The sequence below is a fragment of the Crocodylus porosus genome, unplaced genomic scaffold (assembly GCF_001723895.1).
Source record: "Crocodylus porosus isolate Cpor-Errol unplaced genomic scaffold, CroPor_comp1, whole genome shotgun sequence".
Taxonomy (NCBI): domain Eukaryota; kingdom Metazoa; phylum Chordata; order Crocodylia; family Crocodylidae; genus Crocodylus; species Crocodylus porosus.
In genome coordinates this window covers 67794696-67811880 of record NW_017728950.1, presented here as the reverse complement: position 1 = coordinate 67811880, position 17185 = coordinate 67794696, and the positions used below count along the sequence as shown (strand labels likewise).

Genomic DNA, 17185 nt, shown 5'->3' with positions numbered 1-17185 from the left:
CAGAACTTGGTTCATGAGCAACAATTTAACGTAGCTTATATACTCCAGTTGATTTGTTTGCATTGGTCACTTATGCTACAAAAATTAAGCCACAAAAAATAGAACTGTAAAATAAAATGGCAAGTACAGTATCTAGAATGGCTTTTAAAATCATCTTTTTTCAAACTGACATGATTTTAAATTGATACCTTAAAAAGCAGCTACTTGGTTTTTTTGTGGAGTGTCTTTTTTTCCCCCCAAAGGACACCAACTTGGTCCCAACCAAATTGTTTCTCTTTAGCATAAATTTGAGCATGGGACAAAAAATAATATTATAAACAGCTCTAGTTACAGTACAAAACAGTGTATTTAGGGAAAGGACTATATTATTATTGCACTAACCTGTTTTGAATAATGTCTTATGACGGCTGATTGTAGCTGTGTGGTTGTACAGAAGTGATAGCTGAGTTCAAAGAAAGCCAACCTAAAATAAGACCATATTACTTAGAACAAAGTAATACATTTGTGAGGCTGAAATGTTGATTTAATGTATACACTTAAGTTTTAGAGCTACATATCAAACTTACTTAAAGACAATATCCTGTACATCTGTGAGTGTGGCACCAATACTCTTCAGCAGGAGATTCAAAGACTGAACTGGAATTAGTTCAGTTTGTCTTTCTAATTTGTTGCCATCTTCTCCACCAGTGCTGAGTGAAAAACTTAAATGTAACTGGAAGAATAAAAAAAGAGAATGTAGAACAACATTTGATTACTTATTACTTTAATGATGCTTTAACAAGTTTTTGTGTAAAAATGTAAAATATTTTAAAATTGGGATAGACATTTCTTAATCTATGTTAAATTTACTCTAATAAGAACAATTTCCCCTTGACATTAAACTGCAAGCACCCCACACTTCAACATATTCAACAGTTTGTTCTGGAATTTGGCAAACTACCTCTCTACTCAACAACAAGTATTTTTGACAAAGAAGAGTTTAAGGACACTAAACCTGATTAAAGAAGAACCTTTAATAGTATTCTGACAGGCAGCAAATAAAAGGATAGGAATAAATTCTATGAATGACTAATTTCACTTAACAGAAAAGTGGGGGAGTAGATCATGCTACAGACCACAATTAAGAACGGTAAGGTACCAATATAGTCAAATAAAACACACATTTAAGAAAAAAAACGTTGATTCTTTAATTACATCTAGTTTATACAAACTGGATGTGTGTAGCAACTACAAAACAGAAACAAATACATTTAAAAAGAACAAACTGCTTTTCACAGACCCTGAATATCAAGATAGTGATACAAGAGAGAAACTGACATTCTGATTCTCTGAAGGAAACATTATACAAGATTCTCACTTGGTTCATTACTATTTAGTAGAACACTGGAACTTAACCATGTAATCCACCTCTTTCGTGAAAAAAATGGAGAAAGGCCAAGTGGAATGAGAGATGTACTAAACCGTATGCCAGCCATATATCTTGGGGGAATCAGTCTGAATAACAAAATCAACCTTTCTTTTATAAATCTTAGTAGTAAGGTGAAGTCCATTCCTTCTATAAAATCAATGCCTTGAGCAAAATGAGTCTTTACATGAAAAATGAATATACAAGGATCTGGTTTATGATAAGCTCCCAACAAATATGTAAATATATTATTGTTCTATGGTATCTGAGCATTTATTTACTCATTTATTTATTTTAGTTCAGGCAACTTAAAAAAACCAACTCCAACACAAGTGTACTACAGAGAAATTGTGCAAGGTTGACTTCATTACTAATATAAATTAATTCTCATAACTCAATCACCTGTACTATCAATATAATGATAATATATGTCAATACAACAATCAGTTACATTCACTAACATTTAAAGAAGCTGGACAAAAATTCTGGCCTACTTGCTGGTGATTTTTTGTGCTCTGCACAGGTCAGAAATGGAATCTATATTTCTAAATATGTATCCCATTTTATCTCTTTTTTAATAATTTAATTTGAAGCTACAGTTACATCTACAGGATGTCCCATATTTTATTATATCACATTTTTAGGGTGGGAGGTGGGGAGAGTGTATTGCGATAGATAGCTGCCCCATTTGAGTGCTATACAAAATAGAAGCATTAAAATCCAAAAGGGTAACAGTTTTTCATTCTGCAAAGTAAATTTCCTTTTACTGGGACAAACAACAGACAAAGCAGTGAATTCCAAGGGGTATTACCACCTCCACAACAGTTATAATTCTTGGTCACTTCTTCCCAAGATATTTGGACCTCTGGGTACAACCGCTCCACATGGAAAAAAGGAGCCTCTTTTTCCAGCCTCTCTAACATGATCCATCATCATTAGAAAATGTGTGGGGGATCTTAGTTGAAAATATGCATCATCTATGGAGTATTTTATACAAGTTTTCTGTGTAAAACACCTATGGAAGATGCATTATTCTATTCCCGTATTTTCTGTATTGTTCCAGGTCAATGTCTTTCCTTCGGTCTCTTTCATTTGCTTAGTCTTCCTATCCATTCCTTTCCCTATTATAATGACATGTTATTGAGATTAAACCTTTTTCTCATGCGTTCACGTGTCAACTGTTCAAAAAAGGCAAGCGATTTAAGTGAGAGCTTTTTTAAAAATAATTTTATTACAGTATTTCTAATGTGAAGATCTGGGGGAAAAGGTACTATTACTACATTAGGGTTATCAAAATTGCTTGATAAGATCTCATACCCCCCCCCACCCTAAAGAGTTGGCTTAATTGTATATTACTTTCCCTGATCCATACAAATCCTCCTTGATGAACTCTAAGAATTAATTCTTTCTTCTTAACAAAGGTGGTTAAAATATGGAGGGGTTAGTGAAAGTAAATTTTTGCAATTCATGTATAAGGGTTTTTTTTTCAAATGGTCATTTCAAAAAACATCAAGTTCACAGACACCGGACAACAGAGGGCGACCGAAACACTTTTCTACCTCCAAGGCTGAAAAAGCTATCAAATATACTAAGCTGGAACTGTATACCTAACTGAACTGTTCCTGAACTGTCCCAGGCTAGAGACACTCCAAAGGAATCCATAATACTGAACCATTGTCTCAGGGCCCTAGCATTCTTATGAAAAGAAAAAGATATTGTAACTACAAATAATAACAGATTCTATTTTCATGTCATGAACTAGACCATCGCCTACTGATTTTGGATCCTTGTTCTGGGTCTGTAAGGCACTGAGATCCTACTGTCCAAATTCCAAATTGTCTACATGACCTTGGTGAATTTATTATAAATCCCATTGATATGATCACTTCAACAATGACAGTGATTGCTTTCCTGATATCTTTTAGAATGTGTCTTTGATGAACAAATAAATCATACTAGTAAAAAAAAAGTAGGGGTGCACCAATAAAGACATTTTGGGCCAATACCGATAGCTGATTATTAATGAGCCATATTGGCTAAAATGGAAACGATAGCTGATATGCATCCCAGCACCACGGAGAGCAGCGTCTGGCTAGCAAGTCTATGGGGGAAAAGGGGTGGGAGGAAAGAAGGGGTGTGTGTGGGGGGGGTGCAAAGCAAAGCCTCTGCAGTGAGGGAGGGAGTGGGGCTGGGGCAGAGGCAGGTGCTGCCCAGCCAGGGTAGGGTGAGGCACAGGAGGGAGTTGCGAGTGTCTCGCCTAGAGGCGCAGCGGGGGGGCTGGGGGAAGATGGCTCCCACCACACAGAGGGACACATCCCCTTTGGATCTGTGCATGGGGTGATGGCAGGCTGCTGCTGTGAGCTCGGGCTGGAAGCGATGCTGGGCTTTTCCTGGTGGGGGGGCTGGGGCTGCTCTTGGGGTGGGCGACAGTGGCGCTGGGAGGGAGTGCTATGAGGTTGGCTGTGGCCACCGCAGAATTCACTGTAGCTCCCCTTCCTGGTGCTGCTGAGTGCAGCCCCGGCCCAGCCCTCCAGCCAGGAAGAGCTCAGTGCCACTCCTGGCCCCAGCTTGCAGCCTGCCCTCCCCCCACACATAGATCCGAGGGGAACGTGCCCTTCTGTGCCTCCCCTGGGGTGCACCAGCAGTGTGAGTCACCACTCCCCACACCTGGACAAGCCACTTGCATCTCTGTTCTATGCCCCGCCACACCTTGGCTGGGCAGTGTCTGCCCCTGCCCCAGCCTCACTACCTCCCCTCACTATGGGGACCTGGCTCTGCACCCTCTGATGCTCCTCTCCCACCCCCTTTCCTTACAGACTTACCATCTGGATGCTACTCTCCAAGCTGCACACATGCACATGGCATGTATCAGCAACATTACTGGCCACATCAGACAAAAGCCAATTATGTCAATTTTACTTTCATCAGTGCTGATGGGATATGAAACAATCTATCGGTACACTTCTTTAAAAAAATTGCATACCATCAGCATGGGTGGGCTGGTCACAACTACTGCTGAATCTTTACCTACCAATGGACTTAATAGCAAGATTTGAAATTGGTAGTGGTATTTCCCTGTGATAAGTATGAGAAGCTATAGATAGTTGGAAAGCCTCTCATTGTTAGTGTAGGTTTCTACAATGTACAAAGTATATACGTCTTCTTTCCAAAAAGCAACTAGATATTTCTCTCAAAACTGAAGATACTGACAGGATAGGTACAGAGATCAAGGCTTGCAAAACTCACACTGGAAATGTTTATAAAAACTGGAAAAACCCCAAATTAAGGGAAGGGTATACAGTTGTGGTTGGGAACTATAAAAGGTTCCAAATCTATAATAGTTAGAAATTTGCGGCCAGCCAAAATGGCAGACTGAACGTATGTTCTGAAAGTCTTTAAAAAACCTTTACGGTCTTTACTGCTTGTTGATGTGGGGCTTAAGCTCCTTTGGTTTCTGGTACTATTGAGTTCAAGTTCCTAAGAACTGGTCACGCTGAACTTTCTTGAATCTAATTATGAAGATGCAGGCTGCTTTATGAAGTGATTTTCTTTCAGCTTTAATTCCACAAACAGGTTCTCTTTGGTAACTTAAATGTCCTTGTTATTACCTTATACCTTCTTCTTAGCACTCGATTCTTAGGCTGGAATATGTTGCAACATCAAAGGCTAAGCCAGGTTTACACTTTCAGTGTACTTGAGTTCCTGGTATTTTTTTCTTTTCTCCCTCACCCGCTAGCTGGGCGAGAGGTCTTCTTCACAAGTGCAACCTTTCTTAAACATACAGACCGACACTACACAAGTGTTAAAAGTCCTGTGTGCATGAATCCCTTGTCTAACAATATAGCTTTGTCTGCATAAACTCTGTGTGACAGAGTTTGGGAAGTAAGTGGAAAAAACACACCTGAGAAATTTAACCTTGTGAATTCTCAGAAAAATGGAGACAACTGAAGATGTGAGGAAGGTTGTTAATATATTTTAAAAAACAAACAAAAAAAAACCTGTGGGTGGAACAGTCTTATGAGTAACTTCAAGCCACTGACTTACTGCAAGGGAGAAGCATGCAGATTTTTATAATAACCAAAATCTATGACACGATTAAATCTCCACTCACCACCAAGGGGTATAACTCCTTGTGCTTATTTATAATACTGACAAGGGCAATAATTTCAGCACTGCTCTCTGCATTTTATATTTTTTCTGCTTCCAAAGGAAAAGTTTTCCTTTTTATATTAAAATATTGTAATTAGATATCGTACTTAGGCTGTGACATTTACATACCTTGATTGGAGAGATATGAAAGTATTCATACAAGCTGATTTGTGATGTATCCATTGATGACACACTCATCAATTCTTCGTGGAGAGATTCTACATCCTTTTTGAAAAGTGTAACCTGGAAAAGTATTTTGAACAATATGTTTTATAATTCAATACATTAAAGAGTCAAATTCTGAAATACAACAATTTTCAGGAAGTTCCAACAGCCAATTGATAGAAATACTAGCATCTGGGAATTCATGGTGAATTGCAAACTCAGCATGAGTCAGCAAACATAATACTGTCACCAAAAAAATCTAATTCGGCCGTTGATTATATTAACAGAAGCATGGAATGCAAGACACAGGAGGTGACAGTACCACTCTACTCAATGCTGGTGAAGACTAGAATGTTCTGTACAGTTTTGGGCACTGCATTTTAAAGGATATTGAATCAGGAGAGGATCAAGAGGTGAGCAACAAAGATGCTAAAGGGGTTGGAATTCAAACGATATAAGAAAATGTTGAAAAAACTGGGTGTGCTTGGTTTAGAGAAAAAGAATTAGTGGCATTCAATTTTTTTTAAGATTCATGAAGATACAGAAACAATGTTCCCTCCTTGCAACAGAAAGCAGGACATATGGGTTTAAATTGTATCAAAACAGGTTTAGATCACATCTCAGAGAAACTTTAACTGTAAAAAAAACCACGACAATGGAACAAACTGCCTAGGGAAATTAAAAAACCTCTCTCGTTAGAGATTTTCAAGAAGTTGGACAGGCATCAATCCAGGTTTAGAAACAGGATTCTGCCTCTATGCAGGCGCCTTGACTAAGGTCCTGCCAACCTTACAATTCTGTGAGTGTTTTCTGACATTCATACTTATCCCTACTGGATGTGCTCCTAGACAGAGTGATTGATACAGAGGAAGTGTTCCTGCGACAGATGGGCAGATTATTAAGACATGGGAGGCACCCTGTGGAGGCTTTAGAGGTCTTTTGACAAAAACTAGTGATGCTGTGATCCTATTCATAACATGTTTGACTAGGAGGTTAGGAAATGGGCATTCTATTACTGCCTCTTCCTCTGCTCTGTTTAACCTTTGGCAAGTCATCTCAGTGCTGCAGGCCTCATTTTTAACTGTAAAAGGAAAATGACACTCTCTCTACTGTTAAGCTCTGAAATCTACAGATTGTGTACTTGCTGAATATGCATTAACAGACTGCAAATGTGTAAGCTGAAAATTCTAGCAGTCATCTCATGCAGATTCTAAGTCAATAAAAGGGAAATAACAGCTAGTATTAAAACCCAACCAACCTAAAAATGTGAGTTTTCCAACTCCAGTAAACATACAAAAGTTCTAGTTCAATGCCAGTTTTATTCTTAAGCCTGGACACCTCTTGGTATATATATCATGACAATGTGTAAGGATAGTAAAAGAAGTCTGGTGCCACCTATTGTGCGCATGGAACAGTAAGCAGCTATTGAACAATTTAGCAGGCTGCTTAATCCATGCCTGAAGCAGTGTTGCCACCTGCTCCTGCCCACATCAACAGATCAATTTTTTCACATCTGTGTAACACTTGAAATTAAAAGTACATTCTTGCTTGTTATGACTAAACATTTTCTACCTCTTCATCTTTGGGCATATCCGCCTGTGTAAAGAGATCAAGCAATGCAAATAGGAACCCAAGGTCTAATCTGAGATCCATTTCTTGAATCAGTACCTTAAAGTACCTGTATAGGACAACAGAAAATAATAATGAAACAGTAGCAATTTCTTTGGAAGAACAAAGTTTCTGACTGAGGAAGAATTAACTGTAATGTAGTTATATAATACCTTATAGTTACCACCATGATTCATCTAAAGATGTTTATTCTGAAAGCTTAACAAGCTTCCATTTGCTACTTGCTTTTACCAAAATATTTCTGTCATAGTCCACTTAACACCGTAGGGAGCCTTTTTGAAAATGTGTTCTTTTTCTAAATTTGAAGATGGCAAAATCCTTGCTCTAATGCAGTGATTTAAGTGCTCAGGTATATAGCACACATACCAGTTAAAGCTGATGGTACAGGCTAACTAAAAGTTTACTTTGTAGTAAAATGTTTTTACCATGTTGTAAAAGTTGAGCAGACATATGATGCACAGCCCTACTCTGGATGTGGACAAACAACAAAACTGCAGTGAGTTAAGGTAGCTGTCAAGTAGTAGATGCATGGTAAATGTGCCTACAATTAGTTCATGGTTAGTAAGAGTTCAGTTCTAACCACTGAACTCAGGGTCAAACTGCCCTGGTTTCACTTACTCTGGTTGGATAGGGAAGAGTGGACACATCTGGGCAACTACTGCATGTCAGCTGCTCTATGGTAAGTTCTTGCCTCCTTTTATTTCACTGCAGATTCGCATGTTCATACCTATAGTGGTGGGATAGCTCGCATGACTGAAGTATTGTCATGGATGGGTATAAACTATTCAGGAAGGACAGGCAGGGGAGAAGATGAGTAGCAGCAGCTCTATATGCAAGACAGATGTACGATCGCTCAGAGGTACAGTATAAAACTGGAGATAGGCCTGTTCAAAGACTCTGGATTTGGGTCAGAGGGGACAGCAACGGGGGGTTATTTTGTGGTGAGTGTCTGTTACAGGCCACCAGACCATGATGATGAGGTGGATGAGGCTTTCTTCAAACAGCTATCAGAAGTTTCTGCATCACAGGCCCTTCTTCTCATGGGAGACTTCAAGTCATCCCGACATCTGTTGGGAGGGCAATACACACAATCTATGAAGTTCTTGGAGAGTGTTCGGGACAATGTCCTGGTACAAACAGAGAAGCCAACTAAATGCTGTGGTCTTCTTGATCTGCTCCTCAAACAGGGAAGAATTTGGTGGGGAACACAGAAGTGAATGGTAATTTGGGTAGCAGTGATCACAAGACAACCGAGTTCAGGATTCTGAGGAAAGGAATGATGGAAAGCAGGCAAATAAGGACCCTCCACTTAAGAAGAGCAGACTTCTATTCACTCATGGAGCTGATGGGCAGGATCCCTTGGGAGGCCAGTCTGAAGTAAAAAAGAATCCAGGAGAGCTGGGTGTACTTTAAAAAAACACTTTACTGAGGGTGCAAGGAAAAACCACCTGATGTGCAGGAAGACTAGCAAGTACAGCAGAAGACCAGTTTAACCTAGCAGGGAACTCTTCAATACAAAAAGAAAGCTTACAAGAAGTAAAATTTGGACAACTGACTAGGGAAGACTATAATAAGTGTATTGATCTGGCATACAGGAATGAAATCAGGAAGGCCAAAGCGCTATGGAATTGTAGCTAGTAAGAGACATAAAGGTTAATAAAAAGGTTTTCTACAAGTATTCCAGTGACAGGAAGGTCAAGGAACATGTGGGTCCCTTGCTGAATGGGGGAGGCAACTTAGGGGGAGGCTGAAGTACTCAGTACCTTTTTTACCTCAGTCTTCACAGGCAAGGTCAGCCACCAGACTACTGCACCTGGCAGCACAGATTGGAGAGAAGGTGAGCAGGCAACAGAGGTAAAACAGGCTAGGGACTATTTAGAAAAGCTTGTCATGTACAAGTCCGTGGGGCCAGAAACAATGCACCCAAGGGTGCTGAGGGAGTTGGATGACATGACTGCAGAGCCACTGGGCATTATTTTTGAAAACTTGTGGAGGTCAGAAGAGGTCCTGGGTGACTGGAAAGGAGCAAATATTGTGTCCATCTTAAAGAAAGGGAAGAAGGTGGATCCAGGGAACTACAGACTGGTCAACCTCACCTCACAAAGACAAGAACCATCCCACTCACTGGTACAGACAGGGGGCTGACTGGATAAGCAGCATCTCTGCAGAAAAGGACCCAGGGGTTACAGTGGATAAGAAGCTAAATATGAGCCAACTGTGTATGCTTGTTGTGAAGAACGCTAATGGCATGCTGGGCTGCATTAGTGGGAGCACTGCCAGCAGATCAAGGAAAGTGGTTATTCCCCTCTAATTCAGCACAGGTCAGGCCACATCTGTAGTACTGTGTCCAGTTCTGCACCACCCCCCCACTACAGAAAGGATGTAGACAAATTGGAGAGATTCCAGTGGAGGGCAAAGAAAATGGTTAGAGGGCTGGGGAGCATGACTTATGAACTAGGCTTATTTAGTCTGGAGAAGAGAAGACTGAGGGGGAATTTAATAACAGCCTTCAACTACCTGATCGGCAGTTCTAAAGAGGACATAGCTATATTGTTCTCAGTGGTGGCAGATGACAGAATGAAGAGAAATGGTTTCAAGTTGCAACAGAGGAAGTTTAGGTTAGGTATTAGGAAAAAAAAACTTTCATGAGGAGGGTAGTGAAGCACTGGAATAGGTTACCCAGAGAGCTTGTGGAGTATCCATACTTAGAGGGTTTTAAAAACCCAGCTAGGCAAAGCCTTGGATGGGATGATATAGTTGCGGATGGTCCTCCTTTGAGCAAGGGTTTGGACTAGATAGCCTCCTGGGGTCCCTTCCAACACTCATTTTCTATGATTCTATGACTTAGCACATGGCTCTGGAGCTAGCATGTGGGGCCAGACCTGGCATGCAGAGTCTCAGGCCATGTTCCAGGTTGGACCTGGTGGACCAAGTCTGGCCACATACCAATCTTAATGTGCCAGCCTGATCCGACATGCAGTTAGAGAGGAGAGTTCCCATGGGCCCAAAAATGAAATGGTAGGGAACAGGAGGAGGGGGAAGTGGCAGTATTAATTGCTATGGTTCCTAGAGTATCAATTAATGCTGCCACTGCCTCCCACCAGTCAAATTTCTGGACCTGTGGGGATCCCTTTCGCTCACATATAATGCACACTCTAATTTTCTTCAGTTGGTTTTGGGGGAAAAAGGTGTGAGAATATGAGAGAAAATGTGGTATCCTGATGAGGCTGGTAAGGTGGAAATAACACCTTATCTACAAGAACTTATATACAGAACTACTTATAGCCTAGAACTAACAGTCTTGCTACTGCATAACAGAGCAAGCCTTCTTGGGAACACAGAGTGTCTCTCAGAAATGTGGCATCTGTGGTGACACCAGGAAGTCACTTCTGCCTGCTGCCTCACTCAAACTGTCTCCTAGGATGCCACATTTCCAGGAAGACTGGCAGTCATGACTGGAAAAATATTTTCTTCTACATTCTGCCTTCCAAAAAACAAGGCAGGCATGTTACTTGGGGACATGTATGTGAGAAAATAAGGTATACCACTCTGCGCTTATCTAACTCAACTGAGCAAGAAAAAGATGAAATATGTAATATACTTACTTAATATGTGATATCTGAGAATGGCCTGCAGTCCTCATGACAATACTGATGTCAGTAAATGGCTTTGGTGCTATGAAGATGTACAAAAAGCAGTCAGTATAGGTTTTATCTGAAATACATTTCTAAATTTGTCTACATTTAGAAGTGCTATAGATGCTTGTGATTATTTGCAGGATTTGAATCCTATACATATAGGATTCTATAATGGAAGGACTGGGCAAACAAATGGTCTCAGAAAAGGAAAGGGGGGACAGACAGGAAGAGAAAGAGCAGCAAATGGAACTCTAGCTCATTCACCCATGAAAATGTAACCAACCGGACATACCTATCTTAATATAGGCAACCCTCGCTTAGTGCTCTTAATTGGTTCCATAAAAACCAAGCGCTATGCGAAACAATGTTAAGTGAAACCAATTTTCCCATAGGAATGAGTGTAAGTAAATATAACTCATTCCCAAAGCTCTCCACTCATGCTATAAAATCACTGAAATCCTCAATAATACTATAAAAATCAATGAATTCAGACATCTAAATGCATGTAAAACTTTACTTAACACTTTGAAATAATGTATAAAATTAGAAAATAAAGTACTGAACTACATGCACAGATGCACTTTCACTTTTTGCTCTTTTGGCTTTCTTCAGCACTCAGAATCAGAGCTGCCAGAGTTAGTGTCAGTTTCAGTTTCATCAAATCCAATTTTCCTTCCAAGCTCAACAATACTGTCCTGAAAACAGCATGGAGTTGTATCCACAGTTGTATGCCCTTGTGTGTGCTGCTATTCAGAAGGTGAAGAGTCTGTATGATGATTCACAGAAAAATTTGCCTGAGGGGTCTGCTTCTGAGCCTTTTTTTTTTTGGCAAGTAAGGGGTGGTTTGAAAGATTTAAGAGGCGCAGCAACTTGCATAATGTTTCTATTTAGGGGGAGTACACCCAAGCAGCTTCTAGTTATAGAAATAAGCTTGTGGAAATTATTGAGGAAGAGGGTTATACACCTCAATAAGTCTTCAGCACTGATGAGACAGGCCTCTTCTGGAAGAGGATGCCTTCTAGGACCTACATTTCCAGGGAAAAGTCAATGCCAGGTTTCAGGTGTCCAAGGATTGACTTTATCGCTTGGTGGTAATCCTGCAGGGGATTTTAAATTGAAACCATTGCTTGTATACCATTCAGGAAACCCCAGGGCTCTCAAGGTGCATCTTAAAAGCAGTTTGCCAGTCGTTTGGAAGTCTAACAAGATGACCTGGGTGACAATGTTAATCTTTCAGAGTTGGTTCAGGGTTGGATTATTTTTGTCCTGCAGTTGAGAAATATTGTGCTGAGAAGAGTCTGTCCCACAAGGCACTTCTCATCTTAGACAAAGCACCAGGGCATCCTATAACACTTGATGACCTCAGTTATAATGTAAAAGTTGTTTTCCTGCCCCCCAATACCATCATACAACTGATGGACCAGTATGTCATTGCTGCTTTTAAGGCTTATTTCATAAGGAAAACATTTGCCCAGGCTGTCAGGGCTACAGATGGAGAGGGTACTCCGAACCTAAAAGAATTTAGGAAGGGCTATAATATCCGCTAGGCAACAGATAACATTTCAAGTGCCTAGGACGAAGTTGCCTCCAAAACAATTAATGGTGTCTGGCGAAAGCTTTGGGAAGACTGTCCAGGAGTCCCAAGAGGAACATCCTTGTTGTTTTTTCTCAGCACTTTCATTCTCAGAGTCAGCTGCACATTTGATTCATGATACAACTCAAAAAACAAAGTAAGATGGTGACAGGCACGAAGATCATGAAACAGCACAGCGTACGAAAGATTTTGATGAAGCAAGATAGTGATGAGAGTGCGCCAATGCTCCCTGCCCGATACCCGTGAGCAATATAATGAAACCCATGAGCGCCAAGTGAAACCAGGTATCAAAGTGAAATGAGCACTATAGTGAAACAGCACTAAGTGGGGGTTGCCTGTATATTGTCTTACTTTAGCTATGATCAACATTAGGAGGAAAAGATATTAATCTGGCATTTCACTTTAAAAGTTCCATTAAAAATAAACATGAAAACTATACCTCCTATAAATAACCAATTTACAACTCTTAGGTTTAGCCTGAAGTTTAATACTATCAGCAGTAGATAACAGTTTGACTTCATGGTAATTTCTGTAGGTCTGCTCATGCCACTATGAAACTTGACATTACCATTTCAAACTGGTACTTTTTTGTAGTGCTTAGGCCATACTTTCAGCATTATAGACCACCTGCACGCTTTGTAACTCACATTGTGTATCAGTACAAATATAGCATTTGTATAAATTTAGTATTTGTTACATTCCTCACTCCTATGAGGTAGGAAGAAGGAGAAAATTTTCCTTGTGAGCACTACAGAAGCCCATTATGGTTACTTGGATCATCTCTGAAGCAGCTGGCGCTGGCCACTTTATCTCTCTACTGAACTCGATAGAACACTTCTCCAATTCTTACAACCATGCTTATTTAGACACTTCACTGACAGAGCTGTAAAAAAGTGAACTAAAAGGACACACACACACACACACACACACACACACACAATCTGACAGCTTGGAATTTGTCTCTACAGAAGCTCCCCATCAGGTTCTCTCTGCTTTTATATGACACTTGAATGTAATATTTAGAACTTCTGACACCTTCAAAGGAGGGCTCTATAAAAACTATGTACCTAATATGCTTGATAGGGAAGACATTAATTAAAATTAATACTTTCTTTGCCAGCTACTGGCATCCTCTCCTGGAAAAGTCCTGCAATTTGTTACCTTCCTCCTTTTCCCTGTTTTGGGGGTGTATTTGGAAACTTCTACTTGTTCTTCATGGGGCAAGATAACTATCATCCTGACCTAGAGTCTCTCAGCTGGTACAAACACCATGACTGTGGAAGTTGCTTCTTAGATGTGCCTGAGAACCTGAAAAATGATCAGCCTAACACCACTGACATAGAATTGTGTATCACTTTGAACGTGGCCACTTATTTATCATTTACTGCATGGTAACACCATGACTGTGTGTGGGACAGCATCATCACCAGGGATCTTAGTGTTCCATTTGCTGTGAAAAAATGCAGATTTTCTCATCTAAGGGAGAAAAATGCTGATTTTCGCCTTTGACGGGGAAACCCCCCCCCATAGATTATCCCCTTTAAAGGAGAAAAACAGAAACTGCAGGTTTCCCTTTGCAGGCTGGAAGAATTCCAGGCTGTGAGGGGTTGGGGATACTGGGACACAGGGGGTTATAATGACCGAGGCACTAGTAGGCTTCCAAACTGCTTTAAAATTGTAAATATATCAATAAAACATTGTATTCAGCTGATACCTATCTATATAGTTAGTGGTGCTTCATTTTGAACACAGAAAAAAACCCGTGGATTTGGGGGTTTAAGTCAGAGAACTTGTGATTTTTAAACAGAGAAAACTGGATCCCTGATCATCATGTGCCTCTGACTTGGTCAGAGACTGCCTACACTACTTCCTTATACCTTTGTGAGGATGGGAAAAGTTGAAAGAAGTCTCCATCTTCTTCCATTTCAGACTCCAATTCCCTGTTCCATGCTGGACAAGAACTCATGGCTGATACCCAGAATGCACAAGTCACATTCCTCTGCTGCCTGAGCCTGAAATTCTTTCCTCAACAAAGGAGGGCTCTATAATTGCCAGGCAGGCACAATTTGCCTTAAAACTAGTCTGAGACAGGGTTTTACAGGAGGAACAGACCTGCTACAAGTGGGAAAAGGATGTTGAAAATGATACAGAGCACTTGGAGAACCTTCAGATAGAAGAACAAACCCAACAAACAATCCCTCAAGGGGAGGAAGCGAAAAGGGAAGGGCCTAATTCCTAATATTCATCCCATTTGTTCAATGCAAATTATTGCCTGAAAAGTACTAATTCTTGCCTGCTTTGGTAGGATAGGTAAGGTCTGAGCCAAGACTGTCCTGCCAGATCCTGTTGTTAAAACCACCAGACCAAATAACCAGAAAAGGAAGAAGTCACTACCTCACCAAAATGAAGCAAGTATAAAATTAAAATATAAAATAGCACCCAAAAAATAGGCAATTTATTCAACCAATGTAGCTGAGAGTCTGGTGGCCCAAGGTAAAGGAATGGGGCTTAGTTCTGGAACACCCTGCCCCCCACCAAGTCCAATCAGACTATCTATGAATTCCATGGGTGGAATTTAAGGATAAATGAAGAGAAGCTATGCAATGAAAACACCACCACCAGGCCTCAAATGAATAATGGTCATTTAAATAAAATGGCTCTTTCTTTTCTACCAAGAGAACAGTGCATCAAGGCTAAACTTGCAACTGGTGCACACACGTGCAACTTAAATTAAAAAGTAATGTAAGTTTATACTAAACCTACATTTGGTGCAGTTGTTGCAATGGCTTTGACTACAAATGTGTCAGAAAGATGTGCAGAGTGGATGTTCATCTAACACTGATGACTGAAACCAATTTTTCTTTGCAGAGGGCACGGGGAGGAGAATTAAACAAGCATTTCCTATATTTAATTTGTGCTGGATGGGGTGGATAATTTCTCTCTTAATATTAATATGTTTTTCTCTATACTCTGGTTCATTTCAACTGTTAATGGCCTAGAACTGTCTTGTCTCTTCCATGTAAATGTTTCACTTTTAAAGCATGCAAATTTCAATCACATTTAACCACATTGCAATCTTACTAGATAAAGTAAGATAATAGTCACAACTGAAAACATTTACAAAAGTACATAAATATATACATCTTAAACCATGAAGTAAACTAAATTATATCAACAAACCTGAATCCAGGGTGACGGACTTTGGAGGTTTAATAGGATAAAACACAAAGGGAAATATGGCTCCAGGAATCTGGTTTTGTATCTGATAGGGTAAGGACAGGACAAGATGGTATATGTTAGCTCTTCACCCAAAAGGTTTATTGAAAACTAAAACACCCCAAAATTTTAGGAAACAAACATACAAATATTTAAATACTCCTTACCTTGTTATATAAACCAATTACAAAAAGGTACCAAGCTGAAATCAGTTATTTATCTTTATATTTTTTGAAAGTGAATTGGATGCATATAAGCTTTAAAAAAAAAAAAAAAAAGCCTTACGTGGTCAAAAACAACCACTACCACAAAGACTAATTTTGTTAAGTGATATTATTAGGTCTTCTGTCTTATATTTGATAAGACCCACCTGTATTCTGTAAACCTGGATTCTGAAGGATTTCTGATGTGCAGATGTACTATATTCTACCTTTAAAGCGGGGAGATAATTTCTTCTTATGGGAATTTCATTTGGCTGTCGGATTTTCATGTTACTGCCATTAGGTGTTAAACAAACCTGTCATATTAATAAAAAATGCATGTTGTGTATATACTTCAAAATGTAATATATTCAATTTTATTATAAACGTGTTTTTATTCTTATTATACTGAAAGGCAAATTTTAAAACTAGTTTTAGGAAGATCTAATCTCTGAATAGAAAAACATTTTATTCAAATCGGTGGCAATTTTGATACTGACATTAACTTCAGTTAAAGCAAAACTGGATGCATCTTTGCACCATACAAACACTGAAGGTCTACCCTGCTTTTTACATATGACTTTCTAAAGAAATATAAAAGTATCGTGTACAATATAACATTAAGATATAAACTTGTAAGCACAAGGAACTTAGTCTCAGCTGCCTACACAAATGATTTACTGTAAACAGACTTGATGACATTCGAATATTATAAAAGCCTTAGTCTGTCTGTGTGTCTGTTCATAACGACTTATTCGCACTCCAACTGGTTGTCTGAAACACCCAACCAGAGTGCTCCAAGAGTGTTTGGGACAGGAGGTGGTGGCAGCCATGATGGCGGGGCCAGAGCAGATGGGGCATGGCCAGTGCCGCTGGCCTTGCCCACTCCCCCCCCCACAGCTGGTTAGTACATACATAAATGAGTGGAAGAACAGTATTTTAATTTTAAAAATGTCTGAAATGTTATGATAATGTGAAACACATAATTCATTGTTGCCATGAATTTTCATTGCATAAAATTATTTGTAATGCCACCTCAACAGTTTCCTAATCGTGTTACTAATGATACAGTTAGCTATCATTGTTGTCCATACCACAATTAACTGACACATTTTCAATTTCTTCTAATGAACGGACGTTTTTATAGTAATGTAAAATATTCCACAAAAAGTAAGAGTAACAAGTTTGG

The 17185-nt window shown here is 39.6% G+C and overlaps 1 protein-coding gene across 2 annotated transcripts in view; it reads right to left on the bottom strand.

Annotated features, from left to right (window-relative positions):
- VPS13A (vacuolar protein sorting 13 homolog A) overlaps nt 1-17185 on the bottom strand; it is a 168734-nt gene that overhangs the window by 29230 nt on the left and 122319 nt on the right. For both annotated transcript variants that reach the window (XM_019554917.1, XM_019554916.1), the window contains exons 56-62: nt 16167-16313; nt 15761-15842; nt 10954-11023; nt 7292-7397; nt 5684-5797; nt 567-712; nt 382-463 (exon numbers count right to left, since the gene is read on the bottom strand). In XM_019554917.1, the coding sequence (XP_019410462.1) occupies nt 382-463; nt 567-712; nt 5684-5797; nt 7292-7397; nt 10954-11023; nt 15761-15842; nt 16167-16313 (747 nt within the window). The remainder of the gene's footprint in view (nt 1-381; nt 464-566; nt 713-5683; nt 5798-7291; nt 7398-10953; nt 11024-15760; nt 15843-16166; nt 16314-17185) is intronic.